The sequence below is a fragment of the Xiphophorus couchianus genome, chromosome 17 (genome assembly GCF_001444195.1).
Source record: "Xiphophorus couchianus chromosome 17, X_couchianus-1.0, whole genome shotgun sequence".
NCBI lineage: Eukaryota > Metazoa > Chordata > Actinopteri > Cyprinodontiformes > Poeciliidae > Xiphophorus > Xiphophorus couchianus.
This window is the reverse complement of record NC_040244.1, coordinates 4,769,858-4,791,633: the sequence shown is the minus strand read 5'-3', so window position 1 is coordinate 4,791,633 and position 21,776 is coordinate 4,769,858. Positions and strand designations below refer to the sequence as shown.

Sequence of the window (21,776 nt, the reverse complement as noted above, 5' to 3'; positions counted from 1 at the left end):
AAGATGGAAATAAATATCAGCTGTTAATATCAGCCCAGTTGTATTTATCAAACCAACACGGTATGTTAATAAATGACTAATATTGGCAGATACCAATGTTTTTGCCGATACGTCTTGCATTCCTTAACACTTTCTACAAATCATATTACCAAACTTGCGATTTGCTAACTGACCTTTTAATGACATCCAATAGCACTTGAGGCAAACTTTCTGTATCTAGAGGATGTATTTGACAAGCTTGCAGAAAGAAGATGTACAGTATACTGCACAAGAGGCTAGAAGATATTTAGTCTGGAAAGAAACTGCAGTTGGTTTAGTGTCTACACCTTGTACTGATCACATGAGGAGATGTAATGAAAGGGCACTCGCACGCTGTGCTCATTGAGAAGAATAGCATTCATTGGCTCGAGTATCCGACACATCTATCTTACCAAAAAATCCATAGTCATCTATCCAATTGCTAAATAAGTTGGTATAATATAGTTATAGCCTAAGAACATAAAAAAGGGGTAATTTAAAATACAAGTTTCTGGAAAACGTTTTGAACTCTTCAAAATTATAAAAAGTAGAAATATCTGATGCAGTAAATTGTGTAGTGGTGTTCCGATCAGGTATTTAAATGTCATCCCATACCTTCAGCTTGGGCTGCCACCCTTTGATGAGTGAGTGAAAAGCATAACAGAAAGATCCAAACAGATGAGTGCGCCATGCTCGTCTTCTCCTCGTTTCCTCCTTCAGTCACCTGCTTCTCCTTTCCAGCTCTTCGCAAACTCCACTTCACAATCAATTACAACGCCTCCATGCTCCTATCTGAAAGTACACAAGATGAACAGGGAGTGACAAAGTAATTAAGGACCCTCTAACATAAAACAACCCCAGACATTTTTTACATTTGTAAATGTCTTATAATTATCATGCAAAAGTCCTATTCAAGATTGTTTTCCTTCAATTCTGATACAGTCTATTTATATATTTACTGTAGAGGTTCTAAACAAAACTTGCAGAATCTTTAGATATTTATAATGTGCAGTTGAGGGTTTTGAACTCTTGCTGGCCTCAATCACTTCCCCGTAAACAGTTTTACAACCTACTCCCTGAGGCCAGAGAGAACAAAACATCAAACCGTTTTTAAGTTGTCTAATAGAAACTTGCAAGAGGTCACAAATAAACACAGAACATCTAAAACACTGACTGTAATCTGCTTCAGTTAATTTCAGTGTTCATGATTTATCAATGAGAAAGTGACTTGGTAAAAATGGCCTCCACTGGACAGTTGTCTAAACCAACTCTCCAAAATATCCAAATGATCTTTGATTCAAGACTTTTGTGGAAGTAGTCTGTGGACTGAAAATTCAAAAGCATGACTTTAAACTGTGCATTAAACTAATACCATGAAATAACAGGACATCATTTGGGCAATATATGTGATAGCGCAATGAGCTGGAATAATTTTCAGCACCTGGCAGACTTGTCAATCATGAATTATGCTCTCTACAAGAAAAACAAAGTTTGTGACATCAACTCTGGTGCACTTAATTTATGAAACAACATTGATCCAAAGCACATTAGGAAGACTACCTAAATGGCTGGGTAGACCATTTCAAAAACTGCCATGTCATTACCTTAAACAAACTTTTCATGCTAAAAAAGGTCTAAGAAAACTTCCAACGTAGCTTCAAAGAAGAGTGGGCCAAAATTTCCCCACTGTTATGTAAAAGACTTATTGCCAATTATCACAAATTATAGCAGTTGTTGTTGCCAAGGGTGGAACATTTAGTTTTAGAATAAGGGGATAATTATGTTTTCATTTTGAGCCAAGTTGACTTGGATAGGTTCTTTCCGTCCATCTATCAATCATCTAAATTTGCTTTTTGTTACGGGCACATTTAGCAAATGTGCCCGTGTCTCCTATAATGCATAAAATTATTTTAAAGTTTTGTTTTATTTTCTATTTTATTCAGGTTGTCATACATTGTATGATATGTAATCATCTGAAACATTTAAGTTTGACAAAAAGGCAAACACACCAGAAATATACTCCTTTAACTGCACTATACTGTAGCTTCATATTTTTTAAATTAATATATGAAAAACAAAAAATACGTTTGACGTACATTTCAGGAAAGTAATTACTACAGATCTTTTAACTCTCAAGCTACTTCTGTCAGGATTTTCATTGAATTTTTTTGGTTGCTTCCTAAAAATATGACTTCCAGATATTGCTTTACTGTAATAGCCAGAAAAAGAGTGAAAAAAACAAAACAAAAAAAAGTTAAAACAAAACAACAACAAACTTTCAGGAAGCAAAGAAAACCTGTGCATCAAAAATAATTACAGAATTTGGAAATATTGGCAGCCTTTCAACATTTTTAATTTAATTTCAGAGTCCGCCGCCTTTAATTTAATTACCGTTTGCTTACAGTGGAATAGCCAGACAAATATTTGAAAGGATTAATTACAGAAACCAGAATCATTTGAAAATCAATGGCATAAAGTAAAAGCTTTAAAAACTTAAAGACTGGAAGTTGGCCGTGGGATTCAGATCTATGCTTCTCTAAAAAAAAAAAAAGGGGGTTATCCATTCATTCATCAATCCTGATTGGCATGACCACGATGTTTTCCAACAAGCAGTAGAAAACAGACAGCAATGGTATTAAAAACCCGAGGCATGAAACATTGTACCTACACTTATAAATTTGTGGAGTTTTTTCTGGGCTAAAATGGTGCCAAGGCATGTTTCTATAAACGCAGCGCACAATAAATGCTTGGGTTGAGCAATGTCTAAAAATCCCTCTGTGTTAGAAATTTATTTTGAAGGGTATTGTTCTACTTTAGTTTGCAAATTCAGGTCAAGCATCGTGCTAATTTATCAACAAAATAGTTTAATGAATAACATTCACATAAGCAAATGCAATCAGCATCTAATCAGACTAAATCTTTACTCAGTACAGCACACTTGCCAAGACCTCACGCAGCACTAATGACTTGTTAAAACCCACACTGAATGAGCTTACCATTAACGAGAAGAAAAAAAAAAAAAACTCCTTTTAAAACTCTGAACTGATCAAGAGAATTCCTGCTGGTATGTTTTACGTTTGGTTGCTAATTCCCACATATCTTGCAAACATGTGGATGTGAGTTACACCAGCATGTGTAAATGACTAACATCAAAATGAGCTCTGCCTTCACTCAGCAACATAAAAACGTTTTTTAAAAGTTTACTTGAGCCTGAAAGAGTCACAACCCATCTATCAAGCCAATAGGCTTCATAAACTTCCACCAGAGAGCACTTCAGTGGTAAATCTATATGATTACAGCATTAAAAAAACCAAACAAAAAAATAAAGAAAAATGTGAAATCATTTGAATTCCAGAAAATGCCTCCATGTGATTTGACCATCTGGTCTGACTAGGCTAGAATGGCTGAAGGCTGAATAGTTTATAACTACTGCAGATGGAAGTGAGAACTGGGAGGGCATGAACAGCCAAGGAACTTCACTTTCCCTCTCACATACCAATGCAGATCTAAGATCTGTCTCTGCATGCATCACTTTAGTGTTATACTGCAGGCAGGACAAACTCATGTCATTATAAATGGCAGGTAGGGGATTACTTTCTGTGTGCCGTGTCAGCAAGCAGAATCTTTTAGCCTTAGACTGGTTTTAGTTTAAGGAAACATTTTCTAAGTGTATTTTAACTGACAAAAATTTCCTAAAACAAACAGCTACAGAAACTACAATAATAAAAAAAAAGATACAAGATGTTTAGAGTACTTTAGTGTTTAAAATTTATTATTCACACACCGTTAAGTTGTGGAGACAAATTCCAAGATCTTACCATAAAACCAAACTTAATTTTTATGGACAAAGTTGACTACAATGTTTTTCAGCCAACAAACCGCAAAAGCGTGATGTCCATCACCACAGATTAAGCTATGCATTCCTGAGCATATCTGTACTGTTTAGCTGACAAAACTGAAAAGACTGGACCCATGATTGTGAAGTACCCCAGATTGAAGTAGTATTCAGCGCTAGCAGTCATGTCTTGAAGATGTCAACAGAACCAAAACAGCAAACATCAAAGATGACATTCAGAAGTTACTGAATCAGAAACCCCATACTTTACAATTATGCATCGACAACCTAAACACAGAGTTTTTTTTGTCCTGAGAATGCAGACATGAACATGCTCCAGTTCAATAAAACAGATTTGAACTGGATAATCAAACTCACAAGACCACTTCAGCAACTCCATGAGATTAAAAGTTTTGTTTATTGTCCAACTGCTGGCAGGACAGTCATAACCTCCTCCTGAACATTTTTAAAATACACTACAGAAAAAACACACCCTGAGAATTTGAGAATGATGGTTGGACAACACTTTCTGATCCAATCTATGATCCTCTTCCTTTCCGCTTCTCTTTCATGAGCTGCGACTGCATCACAATGCCAAGAGTTGGCATTTCAAGGTTAATCTTGTTCATTTCTGGCACAGAGTAATCTTTAATTACTTCAGGGACCCCTGCTACCGGGATCGACTGATCAATTTGAAGCAATGAACAAAGCAAATTTCTCCTATTGAGTCTTAAAGCTGAAAGAAAAATGCACCTCTTTAGATATGAAAATAATGCTGTTAGGTTAAATTAAACTAAAAACAGATTTTCAGATATGACTTTGACAGTGGTTACATTCAGGTAAACTTTACAGCCGAAACCTTTGAGCCGCTTCTTTAAAGCAATGAGTTGATGTGTTTCAGTGACTTCCCTAGCCAAAGGCATATGAAGTCAATCTCCCAGCAATGCAGACCGTTTCTATTATTGGCTGCCAACTGGTGCAACAAATATTGTTCATGAAATCTCTCCAGTGGCATTACTGGTTAAGATACTTACCAGTATCTTAACACTTTAAGTATATTAATGTTTATTACTACTTACAAGCAAAACAGCAGATTTGGGAAATATAAACAAACAGAGCAATGTTTAGCCTCTTAGCTTAAAATGTTAGCATGTTGACAAGTGTAAAGAAATTTGGAAAATGCATGTTTGCAGTCTGGTCATAAATCAAACAACAAACAGAATTAGAAAGATTGTGTTGTGGCAATTCATTCATTGTAGATCTATTTTCTACAAAATATATTGCAGTAAGTCTAGCGGTTATTTAAGTGTTAACCAGATTGTTCCTCCAAATACCTAACTTATGACCAGCATGGATGTCAGACATCACCACTGCTCATAGCAACAATGCCTCAAGACATTCCTGCACTGTCTATAATCATAAGTCAAATAAAGAGACAGATGTCCTCAATGATCCCATTGTGACTACATCCTGCTCGCTTACCATGCTGGTTTCACAAGGATTTTTCTGCTTTGTCAGAGAGAAAGTGCATTTATTGTGTTTGTGGCTTTTAGTTCATCGCTTTTCCATGTGGATTAAGTAATGTTACAAAATGAGGTTTACCACCCCTAGCCTTTATTCCCACCCCTCCCCTTTTATTTCCTATCTCAATTTCTCACACACACTCACACATACACACTTCACATGCCTGCAAGTCTAACTGCATGTCAGCTATTTCTACATAATGGCATTTTCCACCTCACCACTTCACAGGATGGATTATCCCCGTAGGTGGGAAACTGGTGACAGTGAAGAGACACACACATGCACACACACCACTCTGAAGCTACTGCATACATTGGCAGATGTCTTTGGTGCAACACATCCGATCTACAGCTGGTTCACATGCCAACAAATACAGGCACACACTTTGATAAGACTTACAAGTTGCAGATTTTTGTCAAAGTAACAATTTGCATTTGAACTCAACCAACCAACCCTGGTAAGTCTATGCACAGACATAAAATACCCCCCCATTTACCCTACATATAGTTTCATCTTCTGTCATTGCTCTCACCAACAACTTGATGTGCTCTTGCTATTCATGATGCACTACAGTTGACACGACTGCATAATGCATCTTCTCCTTTAAGCCTGTGTTGAATTTGAATGGTAGATGCACAACCAAAGGCAAATGCACATGTGGACTGGGTAACAGCCCGACACAGGAGACTGATGTACAAATCTTAAAAAGATAGTAATTTCCACTAATCGTTTTATCTTTATTACAGACAAGGAGAAAGGTAGGAGCACATTACGGTCCCTGGCCTTTAGAGGCATTACTTATTTTGACAGAAATGTACCTTTTCTGTTCTTTAAAGACAGAAATGTACCTTTAAAGAGCAACAGAAAAACCTCAAAATCAGAGTTGCTTGCATAAATTCAGAGGTTCAGTCTGCAAGGGTTTTGTGATGTTGAAATGTATAACTACTCTGACATAGTATATCAAAGAGCAGTCAAATTATTGGGTTTTACATGTAACCCTAGAATGGGCTACAGCTTTTTCCACTTACCAAGGAAGACATTATCCTTTTTGTTAAAAACAACAACAAAAAAAAACAAGATAAAAATGTATCCAAGACTGTATCCTTTGCTATATAGATGATTAAGAGAGAATAAAGGGGTACATCCATATGTATCAGAGCAACAGAAGGTTTATGTGTTGGAGTAAATGAATGAGTTTCACTGAAGAGAAAAGTTAGTGAAAAAAGGGGTGGAGGTAAAGCTGCAGCAACCTGTTGGATCCAAGAGAGCTCAAATAACAGAGAAGGCTAGAAGACAATTTACATAGGGGAGGAAATTGGTTCCAATTGTGGATAAGCAATGACACTACATGTTGCATCATGAAATGCATGAATGCAAAAATAAACTGCAAAGCTCAAACATATTGATGCAAACAGTTGAATTTGTGGTTAAAAAAAAAATCTATCAAAACCTGTTGGCAAAACTCACTTGAATGAATGTTTAACATGTTGGCACAAGCAACCAAGATTTCAGAACCCCAGGCTACTTTTTTCCCCTGCATTTCAATTCACAGGAGTTTTTTTTTTTTTTAGATAAATATAAAAGCAAAAGATGAATCACTGTTTGACTATATAAAAAAGAAAAATCATATACCCCACCTTTGCAGAGCACTTTAATTTCATAATGAACATTGAATCGGCACAACAGACATAAAATGTGAAGGTGTATCAAAGGTCTACTTTTATTCTTTATATCATGCACTCAGCATTTGTATGCTCATATATAAAATGGCTCGCAGAGCAAATAGTGACCCAGAAGAGTAAAGGGAAAGAAGAGGATAAATCTGTCATGTTTTACAAGCTGTTGGTGGTTTTACTTGCACGTGTGGGTATGTGGGTTGTTTTTTTTACATGTTTAGGGGCATTGGGTCATTTTTAATGATGGACCTGAGGAATGTGGTGACCCATTTAATAGGGCTTCTCCAGCTGTCAGCGCTGACATGTTGTAAATCTGCACACGCAACCAGGGGGCGGGGCTTGCTGATGAGAAGATTCAGAAAGCCCTTAGTAACAGGGGACAATACATCTGATTACGCCACTTCAGTTTTTTCTGAATGGGTGAGTATTCACTGTAGAGTCGTTCATTTCAGGTTTGATCATTTTTTTTACCCTCCCTTTTCTTTCAGATGGTTCTGAAGCTAAGCCATCATCAAAAGCCCAATGCCTTCGTACATCTCAAATTGTGTTTAAGAGTGGTTGTGTCTGAGGGTGCTGTGGTGGCGCAGGGGAAAAGCATTGGAAAGCAGCCCAAGCTGAAGGTATTGGATATTCTACCTTCTTGCATAAAACACCAAAATGATCTCCAAAATCTCTGAGAAATGCAGCAGGACGGCCCAACGCACCACAAGCAAACCCAGCTAGTAAGTCTGAATGAGAGATGGCATTCCAACGCAAGAAAAAGGTGAAGTAAATTTGTCTGGCTTCAGGGCCGTCTGCGTATTCTCACTGCCCCGCTGCCGACCCTGACCACATGTTCGGCACATCAATCAGGACAACTCTCCCTAAAAGAGGTCACAGAGTTTGAGCAAAAATGTAGTAAAATGGGCTCCGTGCATGAGGAGAAATATCTACATATTACTGATCTAACTGAAAAGCTAGATCAGCAGAAATCCAGCTTGCTTACATTTTGCAAACGTAAGAGTGTAGTGTGTGAATTTATAGAGTTATTAGTTAGACAGAGTGCATGCGAGTGTCCATACATTCACAAGATTTACCAAATATGTTGTCGGAAAAAGCAACATAATATTTTTCTATAAAACACACCAAAATTGATTAGAGTGGGATTTAAATAAAATTTTCACCAAAATAATTACCACTACACTGCTGATGATGTAGAAGGAAAGCAGTACAAAAACACCTCAATAAGAAACTAAATTAGAGAAAAACCATGAAGCAACTACACTTTCTGTTATGTGGAAGCAAAATTATCAATCATAATGGACATGGAGGAACAGAAATATGAGGGCCGGTCGGTGAGGAGTTAACTGCATGTGGACTGATTCCATCTATTAGTTTATTAAACTAATGATCCTCTGGGAGCATATATGAGAGATTAAAGGTGGAATGTGTTCAATACAAATATTGCAATCTAAATAATGGACCCAATCACAGAGACCAACCATTGGAAAAATGTGAGTTTTTTAACAACAAGGAAAATTAGTGGGGAAATCACAGGATGAGGAGGACATGAAGTGTGGCAGAGCGACAAGTTCCAGTCAAGATCAACGAAAACCAGGGAGCTCATATACCAAAGTGGGAGTGGAAAATTACACTGAATGCAGGATTCTGTTGAAGTTGAGCTCTGAGCAGGAGAACTGAGGGAAATAGACTAATTAACAAAACACAAAGGAATGTTAACTAAGCACAAAGGAGAACAAGATTGACACTAGAGAATCAAAACTCAAGAAGAAGTAAGAAGCCAAACATGAGAACTAACATGACTTAACTACAATAAAGAACAGAGAAGGAAAAACCCAAATGACAACCAAGAACTCAGGATCAATCACCCCCTTCAGTGCTCCGTTACTGGCCATGCCACTGATGTTGCTTGAAATATAAGCACATGTTATTACAATAAACTACTTATATGATTTTCTAAGAGATTGTCCATTCAGCATGTCTGCCTTCTGGCAATTGTTCAAAAAGCTCCTACTTCTAATTTGATCAAACAGGCATGTAATACATTACAGACATCTTTTATTTCTCCTCCTTTTTCCCCATTTTGGCTTCACTGGGTCCATCAGGTTATGAATCACAATCAAACATTACATAAGCTGCTGCTTGCTCAGCTCTAATTGTCCAATTTCTCTCAAATTATGTTGAACTCTAGCTCTGACTGGAAATTAAGAGTTATCCCTTAAATGGTGTCTTGTAGGATGTGTGGGAAAATGATTACAGTCTTATTGGCTCATTCTAAAACAGGAGCCAGACCTTGATCGCTCTCTTTACAGCACTCCGCTATTCTTCTCTCCAAATCGGGACATATCACCTCCTGCTGCAGTGTGACATCTGCCTCCGAGGCTTGTTTTCCCATGCCGCCATTTCATTAGCTTCCTGCTTCCTTTTGTGTGGCGTTAATGCAATTGTTGACAGTGTGACAGCATGAGACGGGTGTCAGACAGATTTGATGCTGGTATCAGTTTTTATTTAATGCCGTCATGTTTGGGTTTCACACCGGGGATGCGGGCAGCCTCTCTGCGGCTTGAGGCTATTACAGTTGTGATCCACATCCATAAAGCATAAAAACTGGGCAGAGTGCCCACCGTTGTCAGCTACAAAAGGTCTCCTCTGTGCCAGTGCTTTTAGCACTTCAAACATATGTAGAAACATATGTGCCCTCTTAGAGCTGAAGTGCTTAAACGCAGCATATGCCACAGTTTGACACAGAATGGGGGGAGAGAAAAAAAACTAAAGCTGAGAAATATGTATATGCAAGCAGCACAAGAATGACTTAGTGGTTACAGAAAATCTCTCCTGATGTATGTTGATTTTATTAACCCTGACTCTTTTTGACTAAGAGTGAGAAGGCAGCCGTCATGGCAACAGAAGAAAGCAGCGGGTGCAGCATCGTATCTGTTACTTTTCAGGACGATGAGCTGCAGCAGAGCAGCCGGTGATACACCACCCGTCTGAGCTGGAATAATTAGAAGAAATGCAAAAACTGTTTTCTGCTTGATCGGCCCTGATCGATGACTGGGTTGCCAGAAAAGGGAAAAGAAAAATTTGATTATTTTCTGGTCAGTGAATGCACCATACACTTTTCAGGGTGGTTGCTGTTAGTACCTAAGAAAGACTCCAATCAAACTATTTTTATAGTGTGACCATATACAGGCCTTTCATACAAGGATCTGCTCCAAAATAGCTTGATTCATTACAATTCTGGGACGAATTAAATAATTTTTCTGAACATTTCCTTTTGTATTTGCTGAAGTTATCTTTGTCTGTTGTGATATGTTGTGTTACCTGTGTCTTGTTCCAGTTGTCAAGGCTCTGTAAATATTCCAACGTTGATGATGACAGAGGAAAAGAATTTCAACTTCAGTCCAGAGGGCGTAGCGGCTCATCTCGATGACAGAACCGTTTCACACATTTCACTTGTTCTGCTTTCTCTCTTCATCGGACCTGTTATTAAAGGAAGAAAATTAAACATTGTGGGTGAAAAGACAGAAAACTTATAAAAGCCAATTTAGAAATATCTGGTAAACTTATAACTGTGCAATTACTGCTGTTGGCAGTATGTTAGAGAGGTCAAACTCAGTTTATAGACATCTTTGTTTCTGTTTTGCTCAAGGTTTCACCCAGAATGAGTCTCAACTTGTCTGAAAAGTGCCTGGAAGGCACTTTTGATTGCCTGAGCCTGTGCACCTATCCACCATAACAATTATTACCAGATTATGTGCTCAACCATGCAACAGAATCTCCTATATGATGTCACTTTGATATTTGCCTTGCAGTTACAAAAACTGATCAGAAATCAGAAAGAACACCAATTTCCGTGAAGTAGAACATTACACTCATATTTTCTTACAAATTAAAAATACACAAATTTGACATATTAAACAAATATAGTTCAAACAATGGCTCTCAAAAGTCCTCTAATTCATAAAAAAACCTACATGTGTGATTTCACTATACTAAGATGCCTCAAAAGATATTTACACAGAACCACCTTTCGCTGTGATTACAGCTTGAAGAATTTTAGTGTACGTCACTACCAGCTTTGCACTTCTAAAGACTCTGGGTCAAAATGCTTACACTGCAAAAAACCTCCTTTCCTTTAATAATCTATTAATATCTCTTTCCGTAAGCTCTGTTTGCTTAAGAGTATATGAAATTTCAAAGCTTACAGTGTTTGCGCATGCGACTGACTTCAGCCTTAATAGAACATCAGATCACTATGCGAGTGTGTTTGGCTGACTGATGGAGGAGCTGCATTTAGATTTATAGTGCAGAGAACTTTGTGGAATGTTACACAGTAGATAATGACATACAAATACACACGCGCAAACACACCCCACACGCGCACAGGCAGAGACAAGTCTGCTAAGAGCAGGTCACCGGAGCTCAGCAGCAGTACTCAATGGGATGGAAAATTGCTGAAGGGCGAAGTGTGACTATAAAAGCGGTTACTTTATGTGCATAATGCACAAATGGCCACATAATAAATTTGCAAAAGTAATGTTTGCGAATAAACATGACAGCTAGCAGAGACGCCGTTTAATAAATGGTGTTGCACAACATCCAAAACAATGATGAAAATTGATTCACAAAAAATAAACACTGATTAAACATGAACATTTGAGACAGCATTTTTGGTATGTATATTCTGTCGTACACTGTAATGTAGCACTGCTCTGCTCTCTGGTGAAACGGTGTGTGTACAATGCTTTTTTATATTCCACTTTCAACGACAATGGTCTGAGTTTTCCTGATATTTATAAGCTCAGCATGGACCAGTTTAAATCCATAACTATTTGTGCTGATATAATGAACTCATTGCTCCATCTTTCCAACATTTCTAAAGAAATATCTAAACCAAGGCTGAACTCGCACTCTGTCTCCAAATGAGCTAAGCAGAAACTCAAGGCACACCATTTTCTTGTTTCTCTACAAAAATTCAGTAGGCTGCTAAACTTGACCCCCCCCAAAAATCTAGTTTTTCAGACATAAATACCTGTGCAGCGTTTATGTCAAATGTGCTATTGAAAAAAAAAAACAACCTTAACTTTAAGCTCATCCACTGAATTCAACCAGCAAATGGTTAATACGTATCAAAATTCATAAGAGCAGAAACATATGGTGGAGACGAAGGATTACAAAGATGGAACACCTGGCAGTTTTCACAACCTGTCATGTAACCTTTGTCGGCATAATCCACCTCCGTCTCTCCCCCCTCTGTTACAGTATAATGGCCTCTTTTGACTTTTCTCCCCCATTGTGTGTGCCCTTTGAAATGTCCATCTTTGGTTTGATTTAATATGCATAACAGCATTAGGGCACAAGGACAGCAATTTGTAGGACAGTAGGATAAAGAGGAAGTGTTCGCTGAACCCTGTAAATTTACTAAAAGCATATTATGGATATGTATAGTAAAAGCTTACAGGTACAGAACTTACAGCTGAATTTGTTTCCCTTGAACTTTGCACATATTGTCAAACTTTAGTATATTTGATTGACATTTTATGTGATAGATTAGTAAAGAGTAGTGCATCAAAGTCACTACAAAACCAGGGAATGTAGTTGAATCAGCTGAATTTCTTTTCTCATGATTTAGCTTAAGATTACATTTTTGTGAACTGAAGCTATATAAATAAACTGCACTGAATTTGTTATAATGGATTTTATTCAAGGTGTTGGAGTAAATATGATTTAAATATAAAAAGGGACACTCCAGCTGTCAGATTTGTATTTGCAATGAAAAGTTTACTTTGTATTGGTCTTTTGCAAAATGGAATGGTTACTTTTGCAGAAAGTGGTAGGAGTCATGTTATGAAAGTCAGACTAACGGCAGAGGAAAGATGAAGAAAAAGAAAAATGGCAGGACAGAATCAATTAAAAGAAGGAGGGGTAATCTGATTAGAAAATATTGTGTGAGTTTGTGTGTATGGCTGAGATGTCTGTTGGAGGGCGTGGCTGGCATGCTGCAGGTCACACACCTGCCTGCAATCACCTAAGCTTCTGGAGACTTAAGGAGCTTTTGGACTATTAGTCTCTGCCTGTTGATGAACCTTTCAATGTAGTCAAGCCCTCAGTAATCCTCTGAGTATTTTGTCTTCCTTTGAGAAGTATCAAGTCTAGTTAGCTTACTTAGCTTTACTTGAACTCAAACCCTTGTGTTCTCTGTGACGATCAAGAGAAGAATAATCTAGAGTGAGAACGTTTAGGAAGACTGGAACTGCCACACTCTGAAGAGCCAACAACTGAGAAAAAGCCCCACAAAAAAGGCCTAAATCAGAAATGCTTCTGGTCAAGGGCTAAAAATCTGAGACGCATTCAAACATCCACATGTTCTCTCTTTGAAACACTTAGCCGCACGTCAATAACAAACCCACGAGCTCGACAACATGCCCCAGGTATTTCTTCAAGTCCCAGGTGAGGTCAGCTCAGCCTGGAGGGGGTAGTATTCTTCCGATAAGAGGTGTTTGTTTGGACACGTCGACTACCTGCAGAGATTTCCCATTTGACACAAAGCCTGAGGATAGCCAGCCAATCAGATAAAGCAGCAGAGAAAATACAACACAGATTTGTGTAAAATTCCTTCCTCCCCAAATCCCCAGCTTTTATTTCTAAATAAATCTGCAATTGGTAAGAAAAAACTAATATACTGCTCAAAAAAATAAAGGGAACACTTTAAGTGTTAAACACCTGTTTAAGTGTTCCCTTTATTTTTTTGAGCAGTGTAGTTTTAGACACTGCATTTAAATAACTATCGTTTCCACGATCCTGTTGCACCTAAAAGGCTCTGATGAGAAAAGATCATAGTGAGAATCTGTTTGCCCTCTTCTATTTTTGTCACTTGCTTCATGTTGTCTAACAATTTTTTACTTTAGTACAAAAGAAATAGAATCTTAAAAATTATTATTTTTTTAGAACCGAATGTTCAAACCAACCTCACTGAAAAAGTAGTCACTCTGGTGAGTCACTATTTAAATTTCTCCCATGTCTGACTTATGAGGTCAGTTAGTGTTTTCACTCTTCTGTGTCATGGTGACCTCTTATGAGTCCAGCTCATCATTTTAGACATTTTTGGGGAATAAATTACTACATTTTAGAAAACTTATGGTGTCTTCCAAGTTGTTTTGTGTGGTGGCTGACAGTTTCTACCTAAACATCATTTCTTGATATTTGTGCATAAAATGCAAAATGTCCCTGTGGTAACTGTGCATCAAACAAAATACAGTAAACAAAAGAAGTGAAATTCTCAGAAAATAACACAATAAAGGGTGAGAGTGAGACATGAAAGCACAAAAATAAGTTTGTCACTGCACTCAACAGAAAGCCTTTGCAACAATTACGTTTTTGAATAGGATGATGACATTTAGGAACATCTAACTGCATTCCTCGCAGCTATAATCAAATAATGACTAATATTGTGCGACACTTTCAGAGGCTGAAAGATGAAAACTGAAGCACATGAAAACAAGCAGAATATTTATACATTTCATTATGATGAAGTATTGATGTTCGCATCAATATAAGCTTATGAATAAAGCTCTTTTTATTCTCTGCTGAAGTTTGTCTTAATACATTCTTTTATTCAGAATGTGAAGCGGACTTTAAGTCGCGTTAAATTTTAATCATAATAGAGACTTTGATTCATTCAGGCATTGTCCTGTGCGCTTACCAGAGCTTTCAGCGAATCATGAAATTACTAAATTGCCCAAGTAAAAAAAAAAAAAACAACCTACACATAACAAAGAAAACACAAAGTTGTTTTCCACGGTTTCCAGAATACATAATCGATTTAAATTCAAACAGCATAAGGAGGTGTTGGTTTATGGAGACATACAAAATGAACTTTTTCTTTATTCACTTCCCAGTGAGTAGAGATCCATGTGGTCACCAGTATGTTGCAAGACTTGCTTAAATTTGCTGACCAACTACAGCCTTTTTAGCCCTATAAATGTGTCTCCAGTTTGAACATAACTGTGCTGTGCAGTCAGCAACTACTTGCCTTTGCCAGTACATACCTTGACAGAGATACTATCACTATAACATCTAGCTTTGCACTGGACAAAACACCAACCTTATTAGTTTTCAATTGCTCTCACTGACTCCTCACTTCACATCTACTTTCCTCTAACCTGAAAAGCAAGAAAAGGCAAACGCATGCTGACTAGCTTTTCACCTTTTGATTCAGTTTATAATGTGGAATGCTTGTGGGATCACAAGTCAGGTCATATAGATTCAGAAGAGACTTCTTTGAAAGAAATGCTGGTGCTTACTGATAAGAGTCTGAGGAGCCAATATAAAAGTAAGAGAAAACCACACAAGGTGCCACTTATGTCAGCTAAGGACAGGAAGTAGAGCCGGAATTTCAGAGAAATTGGAAAATTAAATGTTCTCTGTTCAATTAATCTCAATTTCATTCAAAACGTATAGGCAGAATTGGGCATAAACATACAAGCACAGATCTATCTCAGTTTGCATCAATAGTTTAGTGCAGATTAGTGGTGGTAGTACATGGGTAACCCTAATAGTGGAGAAACTTTCAAAGAATTCAAATATCTAAGTGGTGTGAAAACACACAGTCTTTCTATCTTAACAGGAACTTTGCATTGACTTCCATACATTTTTCATTCATTCTAAAACCTAAACCTGATACTTATGCTAAGCCTAAACTGAACTCAATTCGTACCTTCGTCCTAAGCTAATCACCTAACCCAAAAAACAGCACTTCTTTTGAGGACTAGGCTTTGGGCCCCATAAGGAGCAGTGAGTCCTCACAACATAGTATTTCTTGGAAAGATGGGCTTTATAATATATCACACACACGCGTGCGCACCCCCCCCCCCACACACCCCTACACACCTGTGAACCCCCCCTCCCACACACATACACTAAAAAAAACAATTAGAAAGTGGAAATCGGTCACAAAACTCCCATCTCAATCATTTAAAACCCTGCAGGCCTTAAAGGAACTTCTGGTCTGGATGAGGCTCTCAGACCTGCACAATAAAATTTCTGCTGTCCACAGAAAAAGCTAATAAAAACTGTAATTAATTGAATTTGTATTCCAAAAAAAAATAAAATAAAAACAGGTACATATGCAAATGTTTATAGCACTGATGGAAACAAAGGAAGTTAACACAAGCCAAGTCGCTATCTGCCTTTTGAACTCTCTGCCCACTCAATACTTCTGTACATCAAGGAATTAAGTGTTCCTAAGTCTGCATTTTGTATTGATTATCACAATTATGCACTATTACCATCCTATTATCTGCACTGACTGCCTTTAATTACACTGGAGAACAAGAGGAAGAGTGAAGATGGAGAGGGAGGGAGACGCTGAAAGTGAGAACGAGGCACTACACGGAGAGACAGATGAAGTGAGACGCCGCACCCAACTAATTAAAACAGAAAGTTTTTGTTTCAACGCTCTGACAGGGAATGAAAGTGGAGGGGAATTAATCTGCCTACAGGGAACACAAGCTTTACACACACACTCAATGGGCCGTGGACTTATAGCAAAAAGGACTGCAGAGTGCTGTTGCCATAGTTACCAACTGTGGCAGCACATCATGCGACAGAGTTAATGCAGAGGTGTGTTTCATTTAAGTTTTCATTGTATCAGCAACCTGACCTCACCCAACGTCTTCAGCATGAGCACGCAGAACGAAAAGTCACGCAGATTAAAACTAAGTGTTTCCGTCGGAATAGATGAAATCTTTGTCAACTCTTTAACAGGTGGAAAAATATCCAAACAGAAAAAGATGAGATACTGCAAGAAGCTAAACCAGGGGTGCCCAGTCCACTCAAAGTACTAGCCTGCAACTTTTAGATGCATCCTATCAACTCACCCAAGAAAAATTGTACTCAAGAATACCACTAAATCAAAAGGAAAAGACTGACACCCGACAAATTAAGAGCAACAACAGATTTACTAAAACACTACTTTAGTACTGAATTTGTGTTTGACAATATATTTAATTTGTGAAAATTACACCACCAGACAGAAATATAAAATTATGTGCAAATTCTGCTATATTAAAGGCTGAAATAAAAATATTAAAAAAAGATGCAAATAACATGATTACCAGATAAATTCAACACTTTCCAATTTTTTTTTTCTTCAAATGAGCCTTAAGAAACCCATACTTACTGTAGGGCAGGTAATACAGTGGACCCATGTATTCACAACTTCCCACTAAAAAATAAAATCCATGAATACTTGAGACGCCATCTGAAAACACTTAGAGTCGACTGTTTTAATAGCTCAGCCACCACATGTATCTTAAAGTGGAACAAGGGAGGGGTGTGTCACATAAAATCAACTTATGAGCTTTACATCAAGTTATAATGAAAAACATACCTGGAGTCTTGCTTTGATTCCTTCATGCACATTTGAGGAATCCTTGAATCTCAGCATCAGCATTTAGCAAACACCTGGTGGAAATGTGTGTCTGCTGAGGTTAGAACTACTTCTCAGTCCAACGTTACTAAAAACAATTTTAATGGCATAATGAGAAGCATTGTCATGATGACATGCTGAAGGCAAAGTGTTGGAAAAGATTACAAGCTTCTTAAAGAGACAGAGGTCAATTTCCAGGCATCAAATTACAAAGTCAAATTTCTTTTAAGTCATGTTTGGTATATACAGAATTTTTACGACAATAAAAGGCAACAGATACTTGATTGTGTTTGTGTGTGTATATATATATATATATATATATATATATATATACACACAGTACAGACCAAAAGTTTGGACACACCTTTCTAATTCAATGGGTTTTCTTTATTTTCATGACTATTTATAAGGCAAGAAATCCCACTTATTAACCTGACAGGGCACAACTATGAAGTGAAAACCATTTCAGGTGACGACATCTTGAAGCTCATCAGTAATCACAGCAAAAGGTTGCTACTTTGAAGAAACTAGAATATAAGGGGTATTTTTAGTTGTTTTACACTTTTTTGTTTAGTGCATATTTCCACATGTGTTATTTATAGTTTTGATGCCTTCAGTGTGAATCTACAATGTCAATAGTCATGAAAATAAAGGAAACTCATTGAATTAAAAGGTGTGTCCAAACTTTTGGTCTGTACTGTATATATATATATATATATATATATGCAATAAAACACACGGTGGAGAACATCTCGACAGTCTCGCAGAAACTAAAATATCCAGTTTTACTTACATAAATGTAATTGTTGGAAGAAAGTTCTGAAATTTCCATAAAGACACTTTTAAGTATTGCAGAAAACATTTGATAGCTAAAAACTACCCCTCCTCCCCCCCACACACAACTCTAAAGAATTAGTAATCATGGTAAAAGTGAAAAGCAAACGAAATGTATTAGCATGCAAGTCAGAATAGTCAAACACCAGTTTCTCTATTCAGATTAAAACGATTGTGAAAGACATTTAAAAAAAAATAATCCTACAGTATTCAACCTTACCAAATTATATAAAATTTATTGAAAAAAGGGAAAAATATTCTTTAAAAATTGTCTAAGTAGAAGGAATAACTATCTATAAAGATTGTCTTTCATCTTCTTCTTGCATCCAATTATGCTTCTTGTCGGACTTTATTCAAAGATTTAAACACATATTTTATCACAATATTATTCATTTAACCAACACACAATCTATAAATAAATATCATTACTGTCTCAGTGAGGTTGTCCCACTCTGGAGCGCTGACATAGAGAGCTGTAATTTTCTGCACCTATATTGCATTGTGGATGTATTCTAATTAAATAAATAAGGAAATCCAAAGCAGCGAAGAAACCAGAGTTCAATCAAATCCGGAAAACATTGATTTGGTCTCTGTGGGATGAAGTGTTTGTTCCTGCTAATCCCTCCTTCAGTGCACTAAGGGTCAATTGTCGCTATTACAGTTGTGCCTCTAACATAGCATTGAACATTCATAGAAAGTAAAGTGCTCTGAAGTCCACTTTCAACTTTTATGAGTCCTCAAAAACAAATCTCTGTTAAATCAAACAGTTTCTGTGTTGAGATATTGTGGCAGTATCTCATAATACTGCCACAATATCTGTATGTTTCTTGAGGTTCTGCTGTCTGAATAAGAAAACAGTCATCAGAGAGTTTTGTTAAAATGGGTGGAGAAGGGACAAATTATTCTAAATGACACTGAAAAACAGCAGAATGTATTCTCATTACTGACAACTCTGACTATTCGCTCAATTATTATTTTTTTTAAGTGTGAAAAACATTACTCCAGATGCTTATCTTAAATGTGCAGTTAACAACGAAAAGCGACATATGTTTGCAGTGTGCCTTTCCTGATAAGAAATAAAGCTCTAAGTTTTGCAGAGATATTTCTATCACACTGATTCACTCCGAAGATAACTTTGCATGACCTGAACGCAACCCCTGAGCTAAAATTGAAATGTGCTGTGTTAGTCAAACTGATGTACTGCTGCTTCCAATTACTTCCTAGCATCCAATTCTGCTTCTAGTTACAACTCCTTCTGGAATGGAAATATAGATTAATTCCCCTTTCCTTTCATTTCTCGAGTATCGTGAAACATATTCATAAGACGGAAATCTTCAGCTTTGTGTAAATTGATACCGTGCTTCTGCATATCTGTGCCAGAGTGGCTCAAACCTCCTCACACGTAACCCAGCAGCAGGTCTGTTTCTTGCAGAAAATGTGATCTCCTTTTCTATCTGGTGAAATGTGTTAGTTTTGATGACTTATGCCAAAACGGAGGGCTTACGATGCATTTATTTTTCTGTCAAGACGAATGGAGCTGCATGGAAAAGGTGATGTTCTGCAGAGAAATATAACGCACAAAGCCAGGAGGTGTAGATAAAAAACCTCACAGCTTTCACTGCAACTCATGCTACGCAAGCAATCAAGGCTCAGAATGAAAAGCAGGAGCTCTTCACCTGCTCATCCACCTCTCTTTATTCTCGCCTTTGAACAGACTCGCATGCATACCTATCTAATGCAATGCTAATTCACAGGAAGACAACATGTTAGCCCATGATAAGCTGCAGAGGCACAGACTGCAGTGTAAGTAGGTTAGACCCCAGGAGCCCTGAAGACACAGTCTGGCTTTCGAACTTTTAAAGAATTATGACAGTGTTGCAACATCTGCTGCCTCAGAGGAAGAACGACAGTGATGAATGACCAGGTGTGCCTAGTTGGCGCGTGTGTATGTGTGTAAACTAAGCTGCACACATCGAGAGTGCAGGAGACAAAGGACCCACAGAGTGAGTGTGTGTGAGTAAATCCACATGCACTTACAGACAGGCTGGCTGGCTGAGGGACCGCTTTAATAAGCAATGCATACATCTGTGGCAGATGACAGTTTCTGTTTGCTAAGAATCACTAATTAACGGTGTATGTAAGCATCCATGGCAAGTGTGCACCATGTCAGAAACACACCAGCGTGTTTGTGATGGTGCACCGTTTAATAGCCACCAACCACGTCCCTACGAATGCATGTCCAGATGAATAAATGATCCCCCCGGAACAGATAAAGATTAATGATGTATTTATCATCCAATGACAAGAGCTTTATGCGGCACATTCAAGATCAGTATCTTGACTGCAGCTGTTAAAGCCCAGCTGATGAGATCGTTGAGCTGTAGAGAATACAATAGCCCTTCATTGTCAGAAAAATAATTGCTACGCCACTGAAACCTGACGTGTGCCACATACTTGTTCTACGATCTGCAGTCAGGAATCTCTACATTATGGACAAAAGCTCTTCAGGACACATGGATACACTGCAGGTGGAAAAAGACAAGACATTTATTCACTGTTGCACATCAGTTAGGATCATCAAAGTTCAAAGTGTCAGCGAAATAAAATATTTATGTTCAGTTTCAATGCTTTCTCTTGACTTGTGTCAAACATTTTGTGTTTCTTCCCATGATCTTTTCACAATAGGTTGCTGGAATTATGGCTCATGCCTCCTGAACTGGTGCAACTTGAGTCAGGATATAGCCTGATTGTTTGCACACAGTTGGTGCGGTCTACTCATTTTTTTTTTTTATCTGAATGAAGTCAGGGTTTTTACAGAAGAGGATTAGGGCCACCGAAAAAAAAAAAAGAATTCTGACTTTAAAGTTAGAATTCTGAGATTAAAGTCAGAATTCTTTTTTGTTTTTTTTTCGGTGGCCCTAATCCTCTTCCGTAGGGTTTTACGTCAGCTATTCTAAAATATGGGCTTCGCGGTCCTTCGGCCACGTTGCCACTTGGCAGCATGCTTATGTATTTTCGAGACCCATTTGGAGTCAAGTATTAACATTCTGATGTTATGAGTCCATGGAAGCCGAATAAACTGGATACCAAATTAAACATTAAAGTTACCATGCTTTGTGTGAGAAAATAGACTAAAAACAGATATGGGGACGGATTTTAGCAAGTAAGAAAAACAACCGTGGGACAAGCTCACCTGGTACTAATGGAAGCAGCGTATTGTCCAAACAGCTCCGTCCTCTGCGCAACCTCAGGGTAAGACTTCCAGTTGAGCTTTTACTAAAGGTATGCGTTTTCCTTATAGTAATAATTTTGTATCACGCGTCTTCACTGTTGTTTCATTTCTCTCGGTCGGCTTGTGCCAGACACAGGTGAAGCTCATCAGCCAAATCAAGTCAGTGTGCATTTGCTGCATCGGGACGTTTGAGCATCTACAACTTGCGTTGGTTTCTCGACCAAG

At 37.7% G+C, this 21,776-nt stretch overlaps 1 protein-coding gene across 7 annotated transcripts in view; it reads right to left on the bottom strand.

Moving 5' to 3' along the window:
* Window positions 1–21,586, bottom strand: part of col7a1l (collagen type VII alpha 1-like) — an 80,305-nt gene extending 58,719 nt beyond the window's left edge. For 2 of the 7 annotated variants that reach the window (XM_028043694.1, XM_028043693.1), the window contains exons 1-2: window positions 6,406–6,588; window positions 634–810 (exon numbers count right to left, since the gene is read on the bottom strand). In XM_028043694.1, the coding sequence (XP_027899495.1) occupies window positions 634–709 (76 nt within the window). In that variant the 5' untranslated portion in view covers window positions 710–810; window positions 6,406–6,588. Of the gene's footprint in view, window positions 1–633; window positions 811–6,405; window positions 6,591–10,377; window positions 10,537–17,236; window positions 17,319–20,773; window positions 20,842–21,512 lie in introns of those variants that run through there. The other 5 variants (XM_028043692.1, XM_028043689.1, XM_028043690.1 and 2 more) reach the window with 4 other exon arrangements.
* Between the last annotated feature and the right edge of the window lie 190 nt (window positions 21,587–21,776).